The sequence below is a fragment of the Pipistrellus hanaki genome (assembly GCF_964339955.1).
Source record: "Pipistrellus hanaki genome assembly, chromosome: 8".
Taxonomy (NCBI): domain Eukaryota; kingdom Metazoa; phylum Chordata; class Mammalia; order Chiroptera; family Vespertilionidae; genus Pipistrellus; species Pipistrellus hanaki.
In genome coordinates this window covers 44,626,510-44,651,307 of record NC_140510.1, presented here as the reverse complement: position 1 = coordinate 44,651,307, position 24,798 = coordinate 44,626,510, and the positions used below count along the sequence as shown (strand labels likewise).

Genomic DNA, 24,798 nt, shown 5'->3' with positions numbered 1-24,798 from the left:
CACCTAGTCCAGCCTCTCCAGCCAGCTTCTAATTAAGTTTCTTTCAATGTGTATAAATCTGTGCACCAGGCCTCTAGTCTGATTTGTAATAAAGTCATAAAATCACAAGATTAATATTAATATTGTACTATTATCTAATGCATCCAGTGCCAATTTTGCCCATGATGTCTTCTACAGCAAAAGAAAATGCTGGTCATACACGGCATTCAGTGGGCATGTTCCTTTAGCCTCCTTTCATCTGGAGCAGTACCTCAGTCTTCCTTTGTGCTTCATGTTGGAGCTTACAGGTCCTTTTGGAAGAGGTCCCTCTGTTTGGTTGGTCTGCTGTTTCCTTGTGATTACATTCAGGTCATGCACATTTTGCATCCACAGAAGCGATGCTGTGTTCTTCGCAGTGCATCCTATCAGGAGGCACATGCTGGTGATACTGACTTTCATCACTTGGCTAAGGTGATTTCTGCCAGGTGTCCCCACTGCCCTTTTACCATTCATGAGTACCTCATGGAGATTTACTTTGAGACTGTGAAAATAACTTGTTACTCCTTAAATTTTCACATACTAATTTTAGCATCCGTTGAGAATTCCTGCCTGAGACAATGATGACTGGATAATTTTCTGTTTTCATTATTTCCCCTATATTTATTATTTCACATTCTATTGCAGTGAAAAGCTTGCTCTGTTTTTCCTTCCTTTCTTCCTCCCCGTTCCCTCTCTTCCTCCCTCATTTCCTTTTCTTTCCTTCTCTCTCTCTATCAGTGTGGTTTATAAATTCTTGTTTTATTCAATATATTATTTTCTTTCATTATCATTATTTACTCTGATAATCAATTTGTCCTCAATTTAGCACAGGCTTAATTTTAAAGGGATGGAGTAACAGCCTTCAAAATTGCCGAAACTGGTTTGACTCAGTGGATAGAACATCAGCCTGTGGACTGAAGGGTCTCAGATTCGATTCCAGTCAAGGGCATGTGCCTTGGTTGTAGGCACATTCCTGGTGGGGGTGTGTGCAGGAGGCAGCTGATTGATATTTCTAACTTTCTCTTTTCCTCTCTGTAAAAAAATTAATAAAATATATATATTTTTTAAAATGAGTACTTCAGAAAAAAAAATGCAAAACACTAAGGACTATCTCAAGAAAAGTGGATTCCTCCCAGGTAACAATCATTCTCCTTATTACTACTAGTGAGTGCTTTTATGTGTCAGGTGGGATGCCATGCATTTTGTATTTAATTCATTTAACTTCAAGATGCGGCGAGGTAGATATTGCACCGTTTCTTTTTCTACTAAACCACGAGGGAAAGAAGGCTCTGAGAAAATAAGTCCATCAAGGCCTGGTTGACTCCAGGACCCCTGCTGTCAACCACCAGGCAGCCCAAAGGATAGTAGGTGTGGAACCGCTCAGGAGAGCAAAAGGCCTTAGAAAGAAGGCTGAGCAGTTGTTCCTTCAGGTAGCTGGACATTTTTCCCCAGGACCTCAAGAGTCATCTGAACTTTCCCATTTTTACAAATGGAGCAGATGAAACGGCCTCCACGTTGGTCATTCCTCTGGGAGCCTCCCCAGCCTGCTCTGTGGAAACCATCCACTCCTGCCCCAAACCCACCGAGGAAAGCACAAAGGAAGCTCGTTTGTGCCCATGTCGGCTGACGGAATCCAGAAAGACAGGACTTGGCCGAGTTAGCCAGAGAGGCATTCCCAAGGGTCAAGACAAGTAAAAGCCACATTCAGGAGGGGAAGAGAAAACAAAGCGAACAGTAGCGCAGGGATGGTTTAGAAATCCAGTGCCTGCTTGATTCTATAGCCCCTGGGTGGACAAGAGTGGAGGCTTTCCCCTCCCCACATACAAGGTCCTTCTTTCTGCCACAACACCACTGCTTCCAACCACCACACCATCGCTCTTAATACCAGAGTCTAGGTTTTATGAGAATGAGCTTAGTTAGGCGAAAGAAGTCTGTGGCATGCTACCGAAACAAGGCAAACAAGTGCCTGCCTGAGAGGGGAGAGCACAGTTGGGTCTGAGAATAACATCTCTGCCTCCCAGGAGGAGCAAACTAAAAATAAAAGACAACAAGGTGCTTCCTGCCAGCCAGCAAATCCAATCAGCAAAGAAGGTGCCTCAACCTGGCGCCGGGGAGTTAACAGTCGGCCTGACTCTCTCCACCCGAGCCGGCCATGTGGTTCTCAGAGCTAACAGCTGCCAAGCAGAACCCCTCCGATTAACCCATAGGTGGTGTTGAACCACTTCCCATTAAGATATTTGCAAAGCAAACAAAAATGATAGCCCCACTCTGGGTGCTGGGAGCCGGCCAGGAGCGCTGGCTGTGCTTGTTGACACAAAGAGCTCTCCAGGGAGGGTCTAAGCCAGAGCGCGGAAGGCCAGTCCTGCCTGCGTCTCCAGACGGTGTTGATCTTAGGCCATTAGAATCCTGGTATCAGGGACTGTTTATTATCTAATTTCCCAATCACAGCGGTTGCTAGAGTTCTGTTTCACCAGAGCTCTCTATTCCTCTCCGTTTCCCCGACCTGCCCTGCCCCATTCAGATGAAAAGAAAAACTCCAGCCCTCCTCCTGTTTTGTCTGCTCACCCGGGAGGTGAGTCTGAGGAGTCACTGAGATGCACACACCGAGTGTGGCATTGCTACTGTCAACAGTTTCTGTGGGAAAGGCTTGCTCGGGTTCCTTCTCAATGTGAAGTGACTGGCGCAATGCTAACGGGAAATACGTTGGCATATCTGTGTCCTACAGGTAGGAGCCAACTGCCATTTAATTCACAAAATACACTTGGAACTGAAACACTATTTCTTTCCTTCTAAGCCAGAGAAGAATATAAAATAAAGTTAATAAGGCTGTGGAAATGTACAACGTTTATCTTTTTTCCCCAACCTGTAGGGTTATACGGTCGGTTTGAGTTCATAATGAAACACTTTATATAGAATTTATTTTTACATAAATATTGTTTTCAACTTGAGTAAGTTTTTTTCCCCCTTGTTTATTTTCTTTCAAAATAGCCTCAACATTCAAAGGCATTTTGCTCAAAAATTCCTTCTGATCCTGAATGCAGCAAAAGTTTTCATGAGGATACAACAAAGTACTAGTAGATATCAGCGGTGTGCTGAATTTTTAGAATTTCCTATACACACGACATGGGTCATGTTGAAAGGCAACAAGAGATGGTGAAATGGTCAGAAGAATTTGCCAGATTCTGTCATTACTTGAAAGCCTCCTTTGGATTCTGAACCAGAACTTTAAGAGACATAGGTATTGTGCAAGGAGAGAGTGAGAGCGCTCGCTAAAGAGAGACTGGGATTTCTTTAGAAAAAGTAGAGGCATCTATAATAATAAAAGGGTAATATGCTAGTTAAACCAGATGTCTTCCAGACTTCACTTCCTCCGTCCTTCCTGATGAAGCCGGGGCCAGAGGGAAGCCAGCCCGGACCCAAGGTGCCTGCAGGTGGCCCAGGTGCCGGAGGGAAGCCGGAGCCGCAGCCGGGGAAGGAAGGGCCTACCTCTTGCACGAAGTTTTGTGCATCGGGCCTCTAGTTTTTATATAAAAAAAGAAAGACACTTGACATTTAAAGTAACTTCAGCTATATATCAGTTATGTTGGACATACCAAAAATTAGTTATCATACCAAACTGTTCAAATTGTTTTTGGAGATGCTTTAATTTAAAGTATGGATCTCACATAGGATGGGGTAGTTAGAGAACCCAAATCAAACATGCATTTCAACATCATTTCTTTTCTTTTCTTTTCTTTTAAAAATATATTTTATTGAATTTTTACAGAGGAAGGAAGAGGAGAGTTAGAAACATTGATGAGAGAGAAACATTTATCAGCTTCCTTCTGCACACCCCCTACCGGGGATGTGCCCGCAACCAAGGTATATGCCCTTGACCAGAATCAAACCTGGGACCTTTCAGTCTGCAGGCCAATGCTCTATCCACTGAGCCAAACTGGTTTCGGCTCAACATCATTTCTTATTAAGCTCAACATCATTTCTTATATGCTGGTTCCTAGCAACCAACTATTAATTTAAGATATTAACCATAGACAGCTATCGGCCAATAACTGAGCTTCTAAAACAAAACCACATAATTAATTACTGTATTTTTCGGACCATAAGACGCACCGGACCATAAGACGCACCAGTTTTTAGAGAAGGGAAATGAAGAAAAAAAGATTCTGAAACAAATAGTGTTCTAAAATATTTTATGTGCATTAAAACCCAACATCACAGTCATAAACACATGTAATCAACCTTGTAAAGTAAACAGCAGCATTTAGAACCATTTTAGAGCCGGGCTAGCACACAGAGACCACACAGAGCCAGGCAAGTAAAAAAACTTTTTTTTTTACAGTATATGTGTAGGCTATATTTGGACCATAAGACGCAGGGACTTTTCCCCCCCACTTCTGGGGGGAAAAAAGTGCGTCTTATGGTCCAAAAAATACGGTAAGCATCTTCTCAAACCTGGGCTTTATTTAAGAGTTAAGAATGTAGATTCATTACAGAAAAGTGACACCATGTAAATAGCATCTCCCTTTACTTATTTTGTTAGCACCGTTTGGCTTTTTGAGAAAGCCAGCTTCCTACTTTATAAAAAAAATAACAATTATGTTCAGGTCAATCTCAAGATAAATAGAAAGTATTTCTTGAGGACAAAGTAGTTAAATTTAGCTTTATACTTAACAAAAATAAAAATTCCTGGAGCACATATTCATTCATCAATTACTTTTATTTTATGCCTATCTGGCCACAGATTCTAGATTTGGTGAGTATACAGAAATGAGTGATAGTTTCAGCCTTGAAATTCACTATCTCATGCAGAACACAGTATTAACAGCTAACATTTTGTGCACTTACTACATGCCAGATAGTCTTCTAAAATTTTTCTATGGTTCATTCTCACAACAGACATATGAGGTAGGTACCATTATTAGAAATGTGCTTAACTTGCCCAAAGTCATTGAGCTACTTGATATAGACCTGGGCCTAGAAGAGAAACAATCTGGTTCCAGAATCTGCAGCCTAACCTGCTCCTCTACCCGCATGGCCCCTGCACACAAGGGGCAGGAATCAAACTCAGATGCTGGTGGGGCCGGGCCATGAGCTAGGCCAGTGACTTGGTGTCAGTGGAAAACAGCCTCTACTCAGGTCCAGCAGATTGCTGCTAATGACTCCAATTTTTCTAAAAGCCATCAGATACCTGAATTATTATATGAAAGCTTTCTGTTTTTATATGTGAGAAATGAATTAAGACTATCAAAAACATGGTGCAAGCCAAATGAAATACATCTGCAGACTATATCCTACCCAACGACTGCAGGTGTGCATCTTTTGGTGTATACTATAAGGTCCAAAATATTCTGTGCTGCTTTTAAGGCCTCTCATATCCTGGCTCTCACCTGCTTTATTCCCTGCATCACACCACTGCCACACCCCACCCTCGGGCTTCATCCCGCTGGACACCTCGTCCTCTCCAGAGACCCCCACAGACCCCCTGCATAACCTGCCTTCGGGCTGTGTCCCCATCTATTTCTCCCATCTGGGACGCTCTTCTCCTGGCTTCAAGGCCCTGTAGGAGGTACCGTATGGGAGAGACCTTGAAGGATATGTAAACTATCAACAGGTAAAGAAAGAACTGGCAAAAGTATTCCATTCAGAAGGAACAGCATGAACAGATATACAGAAAGAGGAAAACAAAAGACATGCTGAAAACCACCAAACAGTTCCTTAAGAGGCCTCAGTCCTTGGAATCTGGGCCTATAAAGAGAACACTGATTGCTGACATTCTTGACATCCACAATCCTTCTAAAAGGGTCCTTTGCATAAGGATCATTGATGATTTAAGGTTTGTTGAAATAGTTCAGATAAATATTTATGTACAGCCATAAGCAAATCCACAAGGAAAAATATAACTCAAAACAGATTTTTTCCTTGAAGCTCCTTTCAGCTGGTGATAAAATTTCCGGCTTCAAAAAGGTTTTGAAAGTAAATGTGACCAATTAATATTTTTAAAGCCTAAAAACTCTGAGAAGGCCCTAACAATCAAGTAAGCTCTGAAAGCTGTCATTTGAGGGTGTGCCAGTGGATTCCTGACCATATTGGCAAGGGGAGTCTTGGGCTCAAAGTCAACTTCAGATTTCTCTCTGAGATAAGAGCCAGGAACATGGGAAAATAAAAAAAGTTGGCTCTCAAGTTAAAAGTAGAGAGGGAGCATTGTTTAAAATGTCTACAGTGCTGGATTCTTCAATGTCCATTTTAGTCTACAATCCTAGGGCTAAGTCAGAGGGGTCTTGACTCTTTAGAACAGGTTAGCTTTACAGAAACCATTAACCACTGAAACAGGTTTGGTTCAGCGGTAGAGCGTCAGTCTGCAGACTGAAAGGTCCCAGGTTTGATTCCGGTCAAGGGCATGTACATTGGTTGTGTGAACATCCCCGGTGGGGGGTGTGCAAAAGGCAACTGGTCGATATTTCTCTATCATTGATGTTTCTAGCTCTCTGTCCCTCTCCCTTCCTCTCTGTAAAAAATCAATAAAATATATTTTTTTAAAAAAAGAAACCATTAACCATTAAAAATTCTACTATTATCGCTACTACTCCTATCACTACCACCATCAACTCACCATCATCCATTACTGAGCATTTATTATGTGTCTACAACTGTGCTGGTTCCTTTGCATAGATGATCTCAAAGCCTCACAATTATTTCCTTTTTGCAGCATAGGATACTAAAGTTCAGAAAGATAAAAGAACTTGCCAAGGGCTCCTAGTTTGTCAGTCCTTGAACAAGATTTAAACCCAGGTCTTTCCCTAAAGCCCATCTGTTTCCCACCTGAAGGAGATAACACTCAGATCAGCACCTGATACAAAAACAGGCCACCATCCCTCCCGAGGCTCCCACACCTGCCGCCTCCTTCCCTCCAGCTCCACACAGGTCCTCCGTGATGCTTTAGGGCACAAACTTGGCCGCAGGTAGGACATTTGTTGGAGGGAGGGCACTAGCTTCCTGGGGGGGTGGGGGGGGAAGGGGAGGGTGTGAAAGTGGGAGGAAAATTTAGCCTGGGAATGGAAGGCTGGGAGAGGAGACATCCTCCTGATATGATATGAAAGAAAAGTTTTGTTTAATCTTCTCAGCACTGCCACATATTTCTGCAATGACCCCCCAGGCAGAGTATTTGTCAAGATATGTGGCAATCTGTACTTCACAGCCCACATGGAAATCTGGCCCACAGTCGGCCCGATGGGGAGGCTGTTCCTCTGGCTCATCAATTCTGAGGTCAGCCCAATTGGCTCCAAGCCCCAGGGCTGCAAGGATGACACACCAGAGAAATATGTGCTCGTTTTCCCCTCTTGTGAGGTGCCAGCTCCCCTCATGCTGCCTGAGTCACAAAGGTCCCCATCACTCTGAGTCTGAATCCTTAGTGTAGTGGCCCACAATGACGCAGCTTCCGTGTGTGTGTGTGTGTGTGTGTGTGTGTGTGTGTGTGAGAGAGAGAGAGAGAGAGAGAGAGAGAGAGAGAGGGAGGCTGCTGGGTGAAAACATCTGCACCAGCATTATCAATCTCCTGTCTCCCTCAAAGGGGGTTCTTTTTACAGAACAACAGGCTAGCTGACTAAAGTATGCTAAATAAAAGTCTTGGGAGAGCTCTGCCATATGCAGGCCAAATTAAATTAAGGGGCATAATCCTCCCTGTTGTACCTATCAGCATTAAAATGGAGGATTACCATCATGGGAACAAAGCCCCATGATATAAAAGAGTGTTTCCATTCAGTCCTTCTTTGTATGGGCTCACACAGGAAGTAGGGCAAGGAAGCGCCACATCAACCACTGACTTCTTCCATCCCAAGCTTCCTTCTCCCTAGCCAAGTTCACCCCACCCGCCAGGCACAGACGGCACAGACGGGAGCACCTTTTCCAGGAGGCCATGGGCTTTCTCCCAGGTTTCAGGACTGGAATTGTCTCCACCAGTCACAGGGAGACAGCTTTATGCCCATCAGGATTATTCTTTAGCTGGTTGTGATTTAGGATTTGCTGCAACGTAAGTTATAGAGAACATAGAACAGGAAAGGTGCTGGGTTAAATGTTTAGGCGCCCGGAACCTAGAGAGACATTACAATGTACTGGTTAAAAGTCTTGGCTCTGGAATCAGAAGGCCTGTGTTGAGATCCTGACTCTGTCACTTTGAGTAACATTGGCAAGTTACTTGTAATCTCTAAATGTCAGAAATCACAAAATGTGTACCACTCCCATGGGTTTGTTAGGAGGATTAAATAGGATAATGCAGGTAAGGAAGCTGTTAAGGAAGAGCAAATATTAGTTGTTGTTATTGTTGGAGACAGAAGATCCGATTCAAACCCAGATCTGCCATTTATTCTCTCTGTGATGCTGAGTGACCCCCAGATTAGCTGATTGGGTGCACAAGTAGGTAAATCTGATACCTCCAATCTGGCCCTGGACTCTGGGCCAACATTTGGAAGCTAATTGATTAGAATTCCCTTGTCCACTATACTCACCAGTAACTTGGAGTTGGTAACACCAGCCTAAGGGTTGATGTGAGAATTAGGTGAGAAAACTGTAGGAAAAGGCCTGACCTCACAATAAATGTGGGATAAACCTTAATGATGGCCTCAACATATCATTGGCATTCTCATTCTCAGCAATATTTCTTGTCATGTCTAGGTCTTCCTTATGAATGCTTTCCTCTGCTTTTGGTTTTCCTTAGTATCTATCTGTTCCCATCTCTTATCCCATCAGGACTATTTGTTGGTTGCTTCCCAACCATTTATTCTGCCTATTTTCTCATGAAGATGCTGAAAATGCATATGGTCACTTTTCCAGACTCCCTTGCAATACCCCTGCAGAGCCACATCTGAAAATTCTAGCCAATAGAATGTGAGGGAAGTACAGGCAGTCCTCAGATTACGTCAGACTCAACGTATGTCATTTCATGGTTACATTGCCATCTCCTATTTATTTATATAAAAAAAAAAAAGTTCTATCATTTCGACGTATGTACTTATGTGCTTTATGATTTTTGTTATTTATTTACCACAAATAAAGGTCAGGAATTGTTTGTTTTTTTTAAAAATAAGTTTTATTGTTCATATTATTACAAATGTTCCTCATTTTTCGCCCCTCCATTGCTCTCCTCCACCAGGTTCCCACCCCACCCTCTGCCCTTTCCCCACTCCCCATTGTCCTCATCCATAGGTGCACAGTTTATGTTCAGTTCTTCCCACACCCCCCTCTCCCCTTTTCCCCAAGAATCATCAGTTCACTCCCCTTCCATACCTCTGATTCTATTATATTCAACAGTTACTATTGTTCATCAAATTTTTTTTTTTTTAATTTCCTTGGTTTTTAGATTCACTTGTTGATAGTTACGTATTTGTTGTTCATAATTTTTATCTTTGTTTACTTTCTCTTCTGAAAGAACCCCCTTCAGCAATTCATATAATTCTGGTTTGGTGTTGATGAACTCCTTTAGCTTTTTTTTATTAGTGAAGCTCTTTATCTGACCTTCGATTCTGAGTGATAGCTTTGCTGGATAGATTATCTTTGGCTGTAGGTTCTTACTATTCATCACCTTGAATATTTCTTGCCATTCCCTTCTGGCCTGCATGGTTTCTATTGAGAAGTCAGCTGACAATCGTATAGGTGCTCCTTTATAGGTAACTACCTTCTTTGCTCTTGCTTCTTTTAATATTCTCTCTTTGTATTTTGCTCTTGGAATTTTAATTGTGATGTGTCTTGGTGTGGTCCTCTTTGGATTCCTTTTGTTTGGAGTTCTGTGCGCTTCCTGGACTTGTAAGTCTAATTCTTTCACCAGGTGGGGGAAGTTTTCTGTCACTATTTCTTTCAGTATGTTTTCGATATCTTGCTCTCTCTCTGGGACCCCCATAATTCTGATGTTGGTTCGCTTGAAGTTGTCCCAGAGGTTTCTTACATTATCTTCAATTTTCTGGATTCTCTTGCCTTCTAGCTTCTGTGGAGGAGTGTCTTCTGGCTCTTTATGTTCCAAATCTTTGACTTGATTCTTGCGATCTTCCCTTCTGTTTTTAGGACTCTGTAAAATATTTTTTATTTCAGACAATGTATTCTTTATTTCTTGTTGATCCCTTATCATTTCTTGATGACTCCTTATTAATTCTAGTTGATGTCTTTTCATATCCTCATAGGTCTTATCCATGTTTTCTAGGAAATTCTCGAAAAACCTTATAAGCGTAAATTTGAACTTTATATCCAGACGCTTTTTGTCCTCCATTTCTTTCGTTTGTGATCTATTTTGTTGTTGCATTTCACAGTTACAGATGGGACGGGGTTTCAGGGTGGAGCCTGCAGCTTTGGCTTCTGTCAGCCCCGCCCTATGCGGGTCCTTCAGTGCTCGCTGCCGGCGCCTCTGAGAGAAAGGTGCCCTCGATTTTCGCCTGCTGCCAAACAGTCTATGCTCCCCCACAATGAGCCCGGTATTGGGGTTCAGTTCAGTTGGAAGTGGAGTTGGAGGTGGCGTTCAGAGCAGTCTGGAGCCCCAGTCTCCTTCCCGTCAGGGCAATCCCGCGGTGTGCGCTCCGCCGGGACCTCCTTTCGCTGCTCCCCGGGGTTCCGCCTTACAGCCCAGCTCCCTCTGTGTGAGCCTGGGTCCCCGGGGTCTGGCCTAGAACTGGGGTTCAGAGCAGTCGGGGGCCCAGCACAGTCGGAGTTTTATCTCCTTTCCGCTAGGGAACTCCCGCCAGGCACTCCGCCTCCCCCTCCTCTCTGGCTCTGTCCTCTCCGCGCGCTGCGCCTCCGTACCTTGGGCTTTTCCAGCTCCTCCGCACCTCCTTCTGGTTTTCTCCTTGCTTCTCGCTGTAGAATTTCCAGTCAGTCAACCTTCCTGTAGTTCTGGGCAATGTCCGTTTTATATTTTAGTTGTATTTTATTGAAATTGTTGTGTGCAGCTGCGGCTAGGTGTTCACCTGGGCGCAGCCATCTTGGATCCTCAGGAATTGTTATTTATTATTATTATTTTTTTTTTTACTGTTTCACTTCATTACTGCTGTGTATGTGCTCCATGTGAGTGACATAGGTGCTTATGTAGGTGGGTTCTGACTTACGGGAAATCATGTTGTGTCACACCGTAGGAACGGATCTCTGACGTAATCCGAGGACCTACTGTATGCTGGGGATTACTGGGAAAGGTTTCCTTCCTGACAAACAGAGACCCATCCGAGGAGAATCCCTTTCCCTCCACCTCTCCCTTCCTGCTTTGGACATTGCCATGTGAGGAAGTGAGACTTAGCATTACTTTAGCCACCGCGTGACCGTAAGTGGGAGCACCACTGACATGCTGAGATAACAGAGCAAAGGGATGAAAAATCCCATGTCCTTGACGACATCCCGGAGTGGCTGATCCAGCACTGAACTCTCTTTCTGAGGAATCCCTTAATGTCTGGGGTGGAGGCTCAGTTACTTGCTGCTGTGAGCACCATCACCGGCATGTCCCACTCATCCTTATTAAGCCCATCAAGCCTCCACTCCACGATATCCTTCCTTTCAATCCCTGGGTTGATGGCACTGAAGAGATCATCAAATACAGAGGGAAAGTGGGGCCCAGCCCCGGGGCTGGAAGGTCCTGACACACTATCTGGTGAATTTTTCTGGGCCTTGTTGCTGCCACCACCCAAAAACGAAGAAGGAAGAACATTTCTCTCATAAAAATCTCAATTCTGTGATGGTTGTTAGAGGGGTTGGGGAACTGGGTGAAAAAAGGTAAAGAGATTGAGAAGTACAAATTGGTAATTACAAAACAGTCTTGGGATGTATAGTACTGCATAGGGCCATGGTCGGCAAACTCATTAGTCAACAGAGCTGCAGTTTGCCGACCACTGGCATAGGGAATATAGTCAATAATGTTGTAATAACTATGTCTGGTGCCAGGTGGTACTGGGAACATCAGGGGGATTGCTTTGTACAATATGTGATTGTCTAACTACTATGCTGTACACCTGAAACTAATAGACCATAAGATTGAATGTAAATGGTAATTGAAAAATAAGAATAAGAAAAGGAAAAAATATCTGAATTCTGAAGAGTTGTCTTGGATATTGCCACTCTTGATAACCTCGTTGCATGCACTGGAAACAGGAAGAGGGAAGACTCAGTCCTTGCCCTTGAGAAGCTGACCCGCCAGCACACAGTCAACCCCAACACTAGGCAAACGTGAAATGCCGCAGAGAGGAACTAACCAAAGCGTGGTCTGTGGCCCCCATCTGTGAACGGTTAACACTCACAGTATCACAAGGAGCTTGTGCCAGATATAAGCCAATTCATCACCAAGTACCTTGTTTAGTTTAGCTGATTATATGTTTATTGGTAGCAAGACTTTCTTATTGAAGACATAAGTGGTTTGATTTACATTCAGACACAGGCTCATAATTTTGTCTTGCGCTTTGAGTAAGTACTTTTAAAACTTGCTATTAAAGCTTCAAGAATTAAAGAGAATGAAGGTCTTCACGGATAAAAGGGATATGACAATGTATCTTGGAAAAATAGGTAAGAATTGAACAGAAAGGAATGAGCAGAGCGAACAGAGGTAGATGCATTGGTAGGACAATATAAAGTCTGGCTCCAGGTAGCCATACAGGGTCCAGAGGGTGCATAGAGGGTCATACAGGAGGTGTGCTGAAGGACAAATTGGAGCAAGATAGGGAGAGGCTTAGTATAGCAGACTGAGAAGTCTGGACCTCTTTTAGTCTAAAATGGGAGCCATTAAACTTCTTTGAAAAGTCAGACTATGCTTCAGGGCAATTGATCAGTTGTCAGAAATGAAAGCTGATCTGTAATGAGGTGAGAACAGAGAGAGAAAAAGAGATAATGGCAGGCCTGGACCATGGAAGAATGCTAAGAAAATGATTGAGGCTGGGGTTGAGAGGTAGGGATCAAAAATGACTGCCAGGTTTGAAGGCCAGGACACAAGAAAGTGTTTGTGCCACTCACAAGAATGGGAAGGTCAGGTGAAGGAGGTGACTTGCTTGTGGGCACGGGGGAGTGAGAGGGCCTTTCTCTTGAGACTCTGGGATGTAAATCAGGAATACATGGGCAACAGGCATTGGGTGTAAAAGTATAATGCTCAGAACAGAGATCTGAGAGCCATGCTGACACAGCTTAGAGTTGATACCAGAATACACCTGTGAAAGAAGATATCATCCAGGTGGAAAGAAAGAAAGAAGAAAGTTGAGGACCTGAGAATCGCCTGCATTTCAGTGCTGGGTGGAAGAGGAGGAGGATGGAGACCGAGGACATCTTGGAGGAAGAACCTGAAGACGGCAGTATCACAGACACCCGTGGGAGAGTGAGGTCCCAGGAAAGCATGGCCCGAGAATGGACTGCTGCCGAGTCTGATGAAGATGAGGCTCCAGAAACAGGGAGCTAACCTTCCTAAGGACAGTTTTAGGATGTGGTGAGGGCACAGATCAGATTTTAGGACTAAGGAGGGAGGGGTTGGTGGGCAACTGACCTGGATGCTTGTCTGAGGAAGTCTGGTGGTAAAAGTAAGGAGGGACAGGGCCAAGAGCCAGCTTTGTTAGAACGGGAGAGGTATAAGCAAAAGGGAAAGCAGCAGCAGACAGAGACATGAGAAAGCAAGGGGTGGGCTAACTGATGGTGGCAGGGCCTAGAGGGCAGGAACACAACAGAAGGGGTTACCCCGGGTGAGGAAGAGGACCTGTGGTCTTTTGAGATAGGAGTAAAGGGAGAAAAGACAGCTGAATATATGGAGAGATTCTAAGGTGAAGGGGAGGGAATATCAGAACTGTCCTGATATTCTGAGTGAAGTTAGTCATCTGCCTGGCTGGTATGGTTCAGTGGTTGAGTACTGACCTGTGAACCATGAGGTCACAGTGTGATTTCTGGTCAGGGCACATGCCTGGGTTGCAGGCTCAGTCCCCAGTTTGGGGCGTGCAGGAGGCAGCCTATCGATGATTCTCTCTCATCGTTGATGTTTCTGTCTCTCTCGCCTTCTCCCTTCCTCTCTGAAATCAATAAAATATATTTTAAAAAATAATAATAAGGTTAGTCATCAGCTGAGGTTGAGGGGAGTCATGCTGGGGCTGGATCCATTTACCAGACTGGTTCACTCACTTGCCCAAGGACAAAGAGCTGGAAAATGTTACCACTAGGATAAGGTGACCAGACATCCCGCTTTTGGCTGGACAGTTCCGATTTTTAACAATCTATCCCTCGGCGTTTTAAAAAAGTCCCAATCTTTCAAAAAATCGGGACTTTTTTAAAATGCCACAGGACACAGGACAGATTGTTAAAGAGTGGGACATCTGGTCACCTTACACTAGGACCAAAACCCAATTCTTCCACCTACCAAGTTCAGTCATCTTTCTGCTGCAACAAAAATTCTAAATTTTGTTAACCTACTATGAAATCTTAGTCTATAATAGCTCCTCAAGTGCCTTTAAAAAATGAGCTATTCTTACTACTTAGGAGTCTACTTTAATAGTAGTCCAACAGTAATTTGAGACCACTAGAAAAGTACTGAGAATTAAATTTGTCAGATCTCAAAAATATTAATAAGATATTTCAAAAAATTATTTTTAAAAATTACAAATGAAGACCACTTCTTTTTCCAAGTGAAAAGATGCAAAAACAAAACAAAACAAAACAAACCCACAAAAACAACAACAACAACAACAACAAAAAACCTTTCTAATGGCCTGCTTCATTCTCCAAATCTGGAGTAAAATTTTTTAATTTATCTTTATTTTTAAGAGTATTACAGATCTTTCCCTTCCCCACTCTCCCTTTCCACTCCTCCCCTCTTCTCTCCCGCACCCCCCCCACCCCGCCCCAGGCCATCACTGCACTACTGTCTGTGTCCATGGGTTGTGTATATGTGCATATCAGTTCTTTGGTTGATCTCTTCTCACCCACCCACCCCTGCCTTCCCTCTGAGATTCCACAGTCTGTCTCATGCTTCCATGTCTCTGGAATCATTTTGTTCATCAGTTTATTTTGTTCAAATAGATTCTACATATTTTGTTCAATTATATCATGTGATACTTGTTTTTCTCTGACTGGCTAATTTTGCTTAATAATATGCTCTAGGTCCCTCCATGCTGTCTCAAAGAGTAAGAGATTCTTCTTTTTAACTGCTGCATAGTATTCCATGATATAAATGTACCACAGCTTTTTATCCACTCATCTGCTGATGGGCACTTAGGCTGTTTCCAAATCTTAGCTATTATAAGTAGGGCTGCTATAAATAGGGCTGCTACAAGCATAGGGGTGCATATATGCTTTCTGTTTGTTGTTTCAGGATTCTTAGGATATATTTTCAGAAATGGGATCACTGGGTCAAAAAAAATTTTTTTAATTTAAAAATGGAGTAAACTTTCAATGAGTGTACCCATAGTCAATTAAGGGGTAAGTAAGAGAGGCAAACTTTATTCTAGTTGGACCTTCCCTTTGCATGGTTCATGCCTTCCTGCAGTTACCTCCTCCTCATGGTGACGTGTGTGATGGGGCTTGGAAACCTGTACTGCCAACCCCTTCCTCCTTAATCCTAAAATCTGATCTGTGCCCTCACCACATCCTCAAAACAGGAAGCCTGAGTTCCATTAGCCTCCAGTGCTTGATGTCACAGCCTGGCCTGGCCTTAAAGTGACTACATTCAGCCCATGTACTGTCCTCTGCAGACCTCAGCAGCTCAGGTGTACTTTGAAAACAGTGCACTATGGCCCTGGGCAAGCTCTGCTCTACTCATCTTTAACTGAGATCCCTGGGTAAACAAGAAATGATACTTCCTTTTTGCTTTAGGTTAAATCCAAGGTTTTTCAAAATTGGGACTATTGTCATTCGCCTAGCCAATTCTTTGTTGTGGGGGGGCTGTCCTCTGTATTGTAGGACTTGTAACATCTACTCACTGATTCCATCAGCACAACTCCTCCCCCTAAAGTTGTGACAACCAAAAGTGTCTTCAGACATTGCCAAAATCCAGGGGACGGAAGAGGGACAAAACTGTCCCCATTTGAGAACCACTGCTTTAAGCTAATGAGGCCAAGTATAGGTTTTACCGTGAAGAGAACGGTAAAAAGTGGCAGCACTGTCTTCAGATTACCCTATAGAAGAGAGACTTTGCCCACACGGCAATGACCTCTACCATGGGAGAATCTGATAGGAAATACTTCTGGTTCCACTCTCTCCAACAAGCCACTGAATTTGAGACTGAGCCATTTTACAGCTAAGACTCACCGGTTTTTCTCAGTGGCTGGACGAGAGTTGCTTGATGTCTCTGCATGACCATTGGTAGATTCAGCTTGTGGACTGCTTTTACGGTCTACAAAACCCCTGAGACCTGAGAGAAAACACACAAGTACTTAGACACCTGAGCATAGACTCTGAAATAGCAGCCTTAGATACAGTGCCATCTCCGCTCTGCAGCACCTCTCTCCTTGCCCTCCTTTCTGCAGCCTCATTGAGGACATGTCACCAAAACTGACCTGCTCTGTCATGGCAGGCCTCGTTCAGATACAATCACTCATGCTAACAGGAAAACAAGTTGCCTCCGCCCGGCAATGGTGGGAGGAACTAGAGGCCCCACGTGAGAGACAGAGGGCAGCAGCGGGTGATGGAACAGCCCTGTGCTGGACAGAGTTAGTAGGCCAGTTTCTTCCAGTCCTGGCTGGGCAAGGCTGCCTGCTGAGGAGCACAGTAGGTCAAGGAGAAGGGGGGTTTCCACCTCCTGGAGATTCTAACACATTGTTTGGCCCAAGCTTACTTGAAATACTGTGATAAGCAACATAAAAGGAAGAACTGACATAAAAAGAAAAAGAGAAGTCCACATCTGGGACACAAATACCTTTATTTCCTTATTAAGAAGGGAAATTGATGCAAATAATTTTTTAAAAACGGATACAAGAGGAAGGGAGGGAGAGGGGAGGGAGGGAGGGAGGAAGGAAGGAAGGAAGGAAGGAAGGAAGGAAGGAAGGAAGGAAGGAAGGAAGGAAGGAAGGAAGGAAAATTGATGGTTGCTTCCTTCATGCATCCCAAACAGGGATCAAACCCTTAACCTGGGTAAGTGTACTTACCGGAAATTGAACCTGCCACCTTTTGGTGTACAGGATGATGCTCAACCAACTAAGCCACACTGGCCAGGCCAAGCCAAATAATTTTTAACCTTGTTCTCTGGTCCATTTCAGCAGCACCAAGCACTAATCAAAGCCCAAATGGTACCATCTGTGTGGAAGCTAGGATTGCTTTTGTGTGCACTATTTGAGATCCTTAATATAAAAAGGAGCAATAGCAGTTTGATAGCAATTCAGAGAGGAAAAGGCATAAGCAAAGCCAGGAGAGGCCACCAAGCCCATTTTGAATCGGGACTGTCCTTAGGAAGGTGCCTTAGGAAGAGAAGAGGCATCAACACCTTTTCTTGGAATTTAGCAAATGCTCCGGTTACTTTGCATGAGTTTCTGATAAAAATGCACAGAATTTCTGTTCATGTGATTGAAGGGAAAACTTATTCCATGTTGCTTACTCATTTACACTTCAGTCATCAAAATATTGATTTTTAAGAGTCATTTGAAGTATTAAAAAAAAAAAAAAAAGCCAAACAGAAACTTAGAGAGTACTCTTAGTAAAGCTTAGATGAAGCCTGTTCCTCTATTCCCATCTGTGCTGGAAGAGCAGGGAGAAGGATTTGGGTCAGAGTAAAGAGGTCAACTTAAATAAAAAGGAAGTAATCATTATGTTGCACATCTAAAATTTAAAATTTAATGTAATGCTATATGTCAATTATACCTCCATTTTTTAAAAAGGGTCAAAATAAATAAATAAAAAATAAGGAGGTTAATACTTGTCAAAATACTTGAAGTCTGTCCTGGTGACAGTTGGAATCACCTGGCATCTCTCTGGCAGATTGTTAAACAAAAAGATTGGAGAAATGGAGAAGTGGGAAAACAACAAATAACAGAAAAGTCAAATCAGGTGATTCATTCTAAGTGAATAGATCAGGTTAAAGGAATTAGACCAGTGACCTGGCTGAAACAATTACATGATGGGCGTAAATTGCAGAAATGTTCATAAAAACTAGACTTGAGGTGTGCGCAGGTGTGACAACAGAGGCCTCGCCTGCCTTCGGGGAAATACAGCATTGCTGGGAGGGACGCACTGGAGGAGATGAACCCTTCCGAGGTGAGGCTGAGCCCTGCAAGCCGTTCGTTTTCCCAGGGAAATCGAGCCAGTTCTTTACTGAACTGTTTTGCAATAAGATGAAAAAGCATTTGACTAGAACCATTTGACTATGGGGGGAAAGAAGAAAAAGAAAGAAAACAACATAGCAGGTGCTGCAAGCTCACATGCCTTTGGGGCCACCCAGGTAACGTAAGTGTGTGTGGTGTCAGGTAGAGAGTGTGGGAGTGGTGGGGTTTGTGGTGAACCAAGAATGTATGCCCCATCTAAAGACATTCAGGTTCAAAGTTTAAAAAAACAACAACACTATGTCTGGCCAAACAGAACACATCTGTGAGTTGATTACAATAGGAGGCCCTCTAATTTGTGGCTTCTGCCAGGGAGAAAGGGTCTAGTCAGGGGTCTTCAAACTACGGCCCGCGGGCCACATGCAGCCTCCAGGGGAGTCTGATCCTGCCCGCCAGGTTTTTTGGGCAGTGAGTGCAGCCAAGGTGTTACAGTAGGAATTAGTAGTTCATATAGTCCGGCCCTCCAGCTCTCTGAGGGACCGTGATCTGGCCCCCACTTTAAAAAGTTTGAGGACCCCTGGATAGGTCAGTAATAGCTAGCCATGCTTTTGTTGAAGGTGGAAAGTATCTCATTGTCTCCACCTCCAGGTCTCAAGTTCAAGAAACACTGCTGCTCCCTGGGTTCCCCTTCTCTTTTCTTCCCACTCCCTCACCTCCTATCCCCTGGGAAAGCCCCAGTTCTGTATTTCCTTAAAGCATAGGTTGGGTAACAGATTACAAAACAGCTGGAAGTACCCAGAGCCTCTTTGCTGGGCCTGGCAGATAAACAGCTGGTGCAAACTCAACTGTAAAATCCAGCCAGGGCAACTCATCCTCACTTTTCATAAAATACCAGCGTTGGCATTAAAGGTAATATTTAAGAAATCACAGTTACTTCTTTTTTTTAATTTTCCACCTGAGGATATTTTTCCATTGGTTTTTAGAGAGAGGGAAAGATAGAAATATCAATGTGAAAGAAACACATCAATTAGTTGTGTCCTGCACATGCCTCCACCAGGGCCCGGGCTGGGGAAGAGCCTGCAATCAAGGTACATGCCCTTGACTGAAATCGAACCCAGGACCCTTTGGTCTGCAGGCCGATGCTCTATCCACTGAGCAGAACTGGCTAGGGCTCATAGCTGCTTCTTCAAGCAGAAGTCTAGGGACCTTCACACTGTCAAAAGGGGAGATTCCAGTGTTTTCAACATGTTTGAACACTACTGATTTAGTCCAATTCTTTCATTTACAATGATGTTAATTAAGGGAGGGCTTAGACCAGATACCTAAGTTTTCATTTTTGCTCTACAATCCTTCCTCCTCCATGAATGTTCTCAATTAGTTTGAAGTCTATGTACACTGTCATAATCATGGAAAGATCTGGCTAAAAAGCTAAATTTCCATAAAACTTAAGGTAAATCAGACAGAAGAATGTGTGCTCTGAGAGGACAGGTTGAAGTGAGGCAGGCAGTAGCTTATCGCTGTCTACACTCTCCGCTTCTGCGAAGTCACCATGCAGGGTCCTTGCAAGGCTGCCTCTGAATTTAGTCAGTTGTTCTCTATAGAAAAAAAGAGTGGCAGCCCTAACTGGTTTGGCTCAGTGGCTAGAGTGTTGGCCTGTGGACTCAAGGGTCCCAGATTCGATTCTGGTCAAAGGCATATACCTTGGTTGTGGGCACATACTCAGTGGAGAGTGTGCAGGAGGCAGCTGATTGATGTTTCTAACTCTCTATTCCTCTCCCTTCCTCTCTGTAAAAAAATAAAATTAAATTAAAATTAAAAAAAAAAAAAAAGAGTGGCAGCCAGAAGTTCCATAGCAGGGGATCATTTCCAGTTCTAGAACCTTCTCTGGAATGTCCCACAGGACACCCATCCCAACTTCTAATGGCCTCACCTCCATGGTCACCAGGCATACTACAGTCTTGAACCTGGGTACTTCCCCTGATGCCGCCTGTGACAACAAGGTGAGGATCACTGCTTTGGCCTGAAGGGTGCCCTGTGGAATCAAACAAAAGAGAAACTTCTTAACATTATGCTCCCATATCTAGATGACATACCAAATTGGGAAATACAACCTGGCTAGGGAAACCCACATTTGTCCTATGGTTTTAGGCTCTAGAATGATGAATCTCAACAGATTCGGTGCTTATTTTTAAGATTTAACACAGCGTGGTTGGAAAGGGCATAATGGTAGTGAACAAGAGAATTAATCATGTCCTGGCTGGCTCCCTCCTGGCTGGGTGATGTTGAGTAATTCGGGAACCTCTCTGTCTCTGTGACCACATTAGTCAAACAGGGAGCTGCGTGACACACAGAGGTCATGAGTGCACCAGGCCAGGGCTCCTGTTTGACAACTGGATGGCTTTCCTATTGCCTTTTCTGTTGCCACCACGAGGGAACCAGGAAAGTAAAAATAGGCTCAAGGTCTCTTCCTTCTCTCCACATCTATGCCTCTCAGGCACACCTTTTCCTTCCTTCTCACGCGCAGCCCTGTGCACAGGTGGGCATGGGTTGACAACCAGTTATGCTGTCACAGAGATGTAGTTAGTTTAAGATGAGGTCATACTACTAGATTAAAGTGGATCTTAAATCCAAAGATTAGTGTCCTTATAAGAAGTCCACCTGGCCCTGGCCTGTTTGGCTCAAGGGCTAGAGCATTGAACCAAGGACTGAAGGGTCCCAGGTTCAATTCCAGACAAGAGCACATACCTGATTGTGGGAGGCAACCAATTGATGTGTCTCTCTTACATCGATGCTTTTCTCTTCCTGTCTCTCCCCCTCCCTTCCACTCTCTCTAAAAATCAATGGAAAAATATCCATTGAGGATTAACTACAACAACAACAACAAAAGAGAAGTCCATGTGAAGACACAGAGGGACACAGGAAGAATGCATGGGACAAAGGAAGCTGAGAGGGGAGTGATGGGCCTACAAGCCGAGGCATGCTGAAGACTGCAGGGAACCCCAGAAGCTAGGAGAGAGGCATAAAAAGAATCCTCTCTGGCCAAGACCGGTTTGGCTCAATGGATAGAGCGTTGGCTTGAGGACTGAAAGGTCCTGGGTTCGATCCCGGTCAAGGGCATGTACCTTGGTTGCGGGCATATCCCCAGTAGGGGGTGTGCAAGAGGCAGCTGATCGATGTCTATCTCTCATCAATGTTTCTAACTCTCTATCTCTCTCCCTTCCTCTCTGTACAAAATCAATAAAATTTATATTTAAAAAAAAAAAAGAATCCTCTCTGAGTCTCCAGTAGAAACCCACCTTGCTGACACCCTGATTTTGAGAGAATACAAACTGTGAGAGAATGCATTTCTGTTATTTTAAACTAAAGAGTTTGGGGAAGTTTGTTAATATAGCCGTAGAGAATTAATATGAGGAGGGGGAGCTGACAGATATTAAGGACTGAAATAGAGAAGAAGAAAAGATCGGGTATGTGCATTCAGCTTGATTTGGTAGAGGGGGTGAGGGGAGAGGGAGAAGAATTAGGACCAGGAGCTAGGGAAATATCCATCATTCTTTTTTTTATCAACAAACACAAATGTATGGATTATTAGGCCCCATGCTTTTTCCTAAGAACTTTACAAACATTAACTTATCCAATCCTCATAGTAACTCTAAAAGGTAGAGGCCACTATTATTCCCATTTCAGAGCTGAGGAAACAGAGACACAGGGAGGTTCGAGGACTTGCCCAGAAGTTCACACAACTGGAGAGTGGCAGAGTCAGGGTTCAAACTCAAGCAGTTTTTCCCTAAAATCTAAAGCCCTAAATACCACATGGTGCAGCCCCACTTATTCAAACATTTAAAAACCATTACCTCCTATTTTTTCTCTTATTTTTTCCTTTATAAATGCAAGTAAAAAAATCAGACTTTCTTTCACTTGCCTGGGCTGCTGCAAGAGGAGGCCCTGCCTGACCTGGCCTAGCCTGGCATGCAATGACCCACCAGAGGACAGACCCAGCACTGTTGACCACAGGGACCCTGTCTCAGTAGATTTCCTGGTTAGAGATCTAGGCTGGGTAAGCTTCCCTGCCCTCAGAATGGAGCTGGCAAAGGGTGCCCACTGTACCTGGCAGCGAAGGCGCATACAGATGAGGCCCAAAGGCCCAGCCTTACCCTCCTAACTGCTGCTGGTGGATTGCACAAGGAGCCAGTGTGGTTTCTGGCTGGAGTGACAGCTGGTCAGCAGCCATCTTATCAGAACAGAAAGAAGCCAACTTGTGGGAGGTCCAACTGGCAAAAGCAGCCTTGCAAAAAGTGAAATTTTTCTTAAAGACTAGAATCTCATTGACATATCGCCCCCTTCAGCTGCATCATAAATCCTGGCTTCCACACAAACCAAATCTAGTAATTTCAGGCCTACGAGAGCATTTTTCCACTTTGATTCTCCGTTACTTAACTCCAGTCGTTATCCCAGCCAAACTTTGACTGAGTTCAAAGCCGGTCCTGCCCGGTAATTGCTTTCTCGAACTTGGAAGCTAAGAGGGAGGCTTATCCTTATCCTAGAAATCAGTTTCTTGCCTGACCTGGAACATCTCCACCTGGGGGAATCCCCCTTCCCTTCAGGCATCTAGGGACTGCTGTGCTCTTCTGGCCCGCATCAGTTTAAGGTGGGACTTATTTCTTATACTTTATGCCCTGACTGCTTCTCAAATGGTTCGTAGACCATTTGCTCCCTGTGGCTGTCAGCTGGCCCTGGCTGAGTCCTCTTTCAAGGCTCAGGCAGATGTGTTGGTCCTGGCTCCATTTGAGACGCCTCCCACTCCCTCCACTTTTTTCAAGACTTTTTATTTATTTTATTTTATTTTATTTTATTTTATTTTATTTTATTTTATTTTATTTTATTTATTTTATTAGAGCTGTTTTAGGTTCACAACAGAAACCTTCAGGGAAGGTGCAGAGGTTTCCCATATACCCTCTGCCCGCACATATTTATAGCCTCCATCCACCATTATCAACATCCCCCACCTGAGTGGTACGTCGGGTACAAATGATGAACTTACATAGACATGACATAATTATCCAAAGTCCATGACTTACAGGAGGGTTCACTCTTGGTGTTGTACATTCTGTGGGGTCGGCACAGATGCATAATGACATGTATCCATCATTATGTGCCCTACAGAGTAGTTTCACTACCCTACATCCTCTGTGCTCCACCTACTCATCCTTCCCTCCCTTCTAACCCTGACAACCACTGATCCTTTTACTATCTCCATCGTTTTGCCTTTTCCAGAATGTCATATAGTTGGAATCACTCAGTCTGTGGCCTTTTCAGATTGGCTGCTTTCACTTAGTAATGTGTATGTTAAGGCTCCTTCGGGTCTTTCCATGGATTGATAGTTCATTTCTCTTTAGCATTGAGTAATATTTCATTGTCTGGATCTACCACAATTTATTGATCCATTAACCTACACAAGGACATCCTGATAGCTTCCAAATTTTGGCAGTTATAAAGCCACCTTAAACGCCTGTTTACAGGCTTTTATATGGGTAAATACTAAGAAGGGCAATTACTGGATCATATGATAAGAGTACATTTAGTTTTCTAGGAAACTACACCCTGTCTTCCAAAGTGGCTGGCCGTACCATTTTGCTTTCCCAGCAGCAGTGGATGAGAGTTCCTCTTGCTTCACAACTTCACAAGCATTTGGTTTGTCAGAGTTCCAGATGTGGGCCATCCTAATAAGGGTGATACTGGTATCTTGTGGTTTTAATTTGCATTATCCTGATGACATATAATGTGGAATATCAAACTGTTTCCCTTTGTAGGGGGAAAAAAAAACAATTTTTATGTTGTTTCTATGACTACCCCAAAAGCATCTAGCAGAGTGTTCTGCACAGACAGGATGTTCAGAAAATGTTTCAGGGGAAGGACAGCTGATAAGGAGCTGGGCAGTCTGGACTGCAGGGAGGTTTCGTAGCCTGCATCTATAAAATGGGGTAAGATCCCTAGCCTAGTTCTCAAGGTTACTATGGTAATTATAGGAATAAGGTGAGTGAAAGTGCTTTGAATAAAGTATAAATTGCTCATACAGCTCTGGTTTCTTATAAAGCAAAGTTATTTCATTTTCTATAAGTTTTTCTAAAAAAGATAAAGATGTGAATGTGTATAGCAGCTTTCTTCATAACCACCAAGGACTGGGAACAAATGTCCTTCAACTGGTATATGGACAAAACTGTGGTACCTCCATTCTCTGCGATTCTGCTCAGCAATGAAAAAGAATAAACTGATGAATCTCAAGAGCAATGTGCTAAGTGAAAGAAGCCAGACGGGGAAAAGTCTTCATACTATTTGATTCCATTTATATGACATTTTGGAAAAGGCAAAACTATAGGTCACCATGAAGTGAGAGTGGGGGAAAGAAGGATTAATGACAAAAAGGACATGAGAGAACTTTTCAGAAATGTTCTTGTTCTTGATTGTGGAGGGGGTTTACCTGACTGTATGTGTTCATCCAATTTTATCAAACTGTCTGAGTTTATTATATATAAACAATGCCTCTATAAATGATAAAAAAAAAAAAAAAAAAAAAGGATAAGGCCTCCTTCTCCTCAAACTAGAGTGATGCTGG

General features: G+C 43.6%; 1 protein-coding gene across 1 annotated transcript in view; it reads right to left on the bottom strand.

Annotated features, from left to right (window-relative positions):
* Positions 1-24,798, bottom strand: part of MYO3B (myosin IIIB) — a gene marked incomplete at its 3' end in the record, with an annotated part of 334,099 nt that overhangs the window by 82,002 nt on the left and 227,299 nt on the right. The window contains exons 28-29 of the mRNA XM_084892298.1: positions 20,119-20,220; positions 16,246-16,348 (exon numbers count right to left, since the gene is read on the bottom strand). Of these exons, the coding sequence (XP_084748424.1) occupies positions 16,246-16,348; positions 20,119-20,220 (205 nt within the window). The remainder of the gene's footprint in view (positions 1-16,245; positions 16,349-20,118; positions 20,221-24,798) is intronic.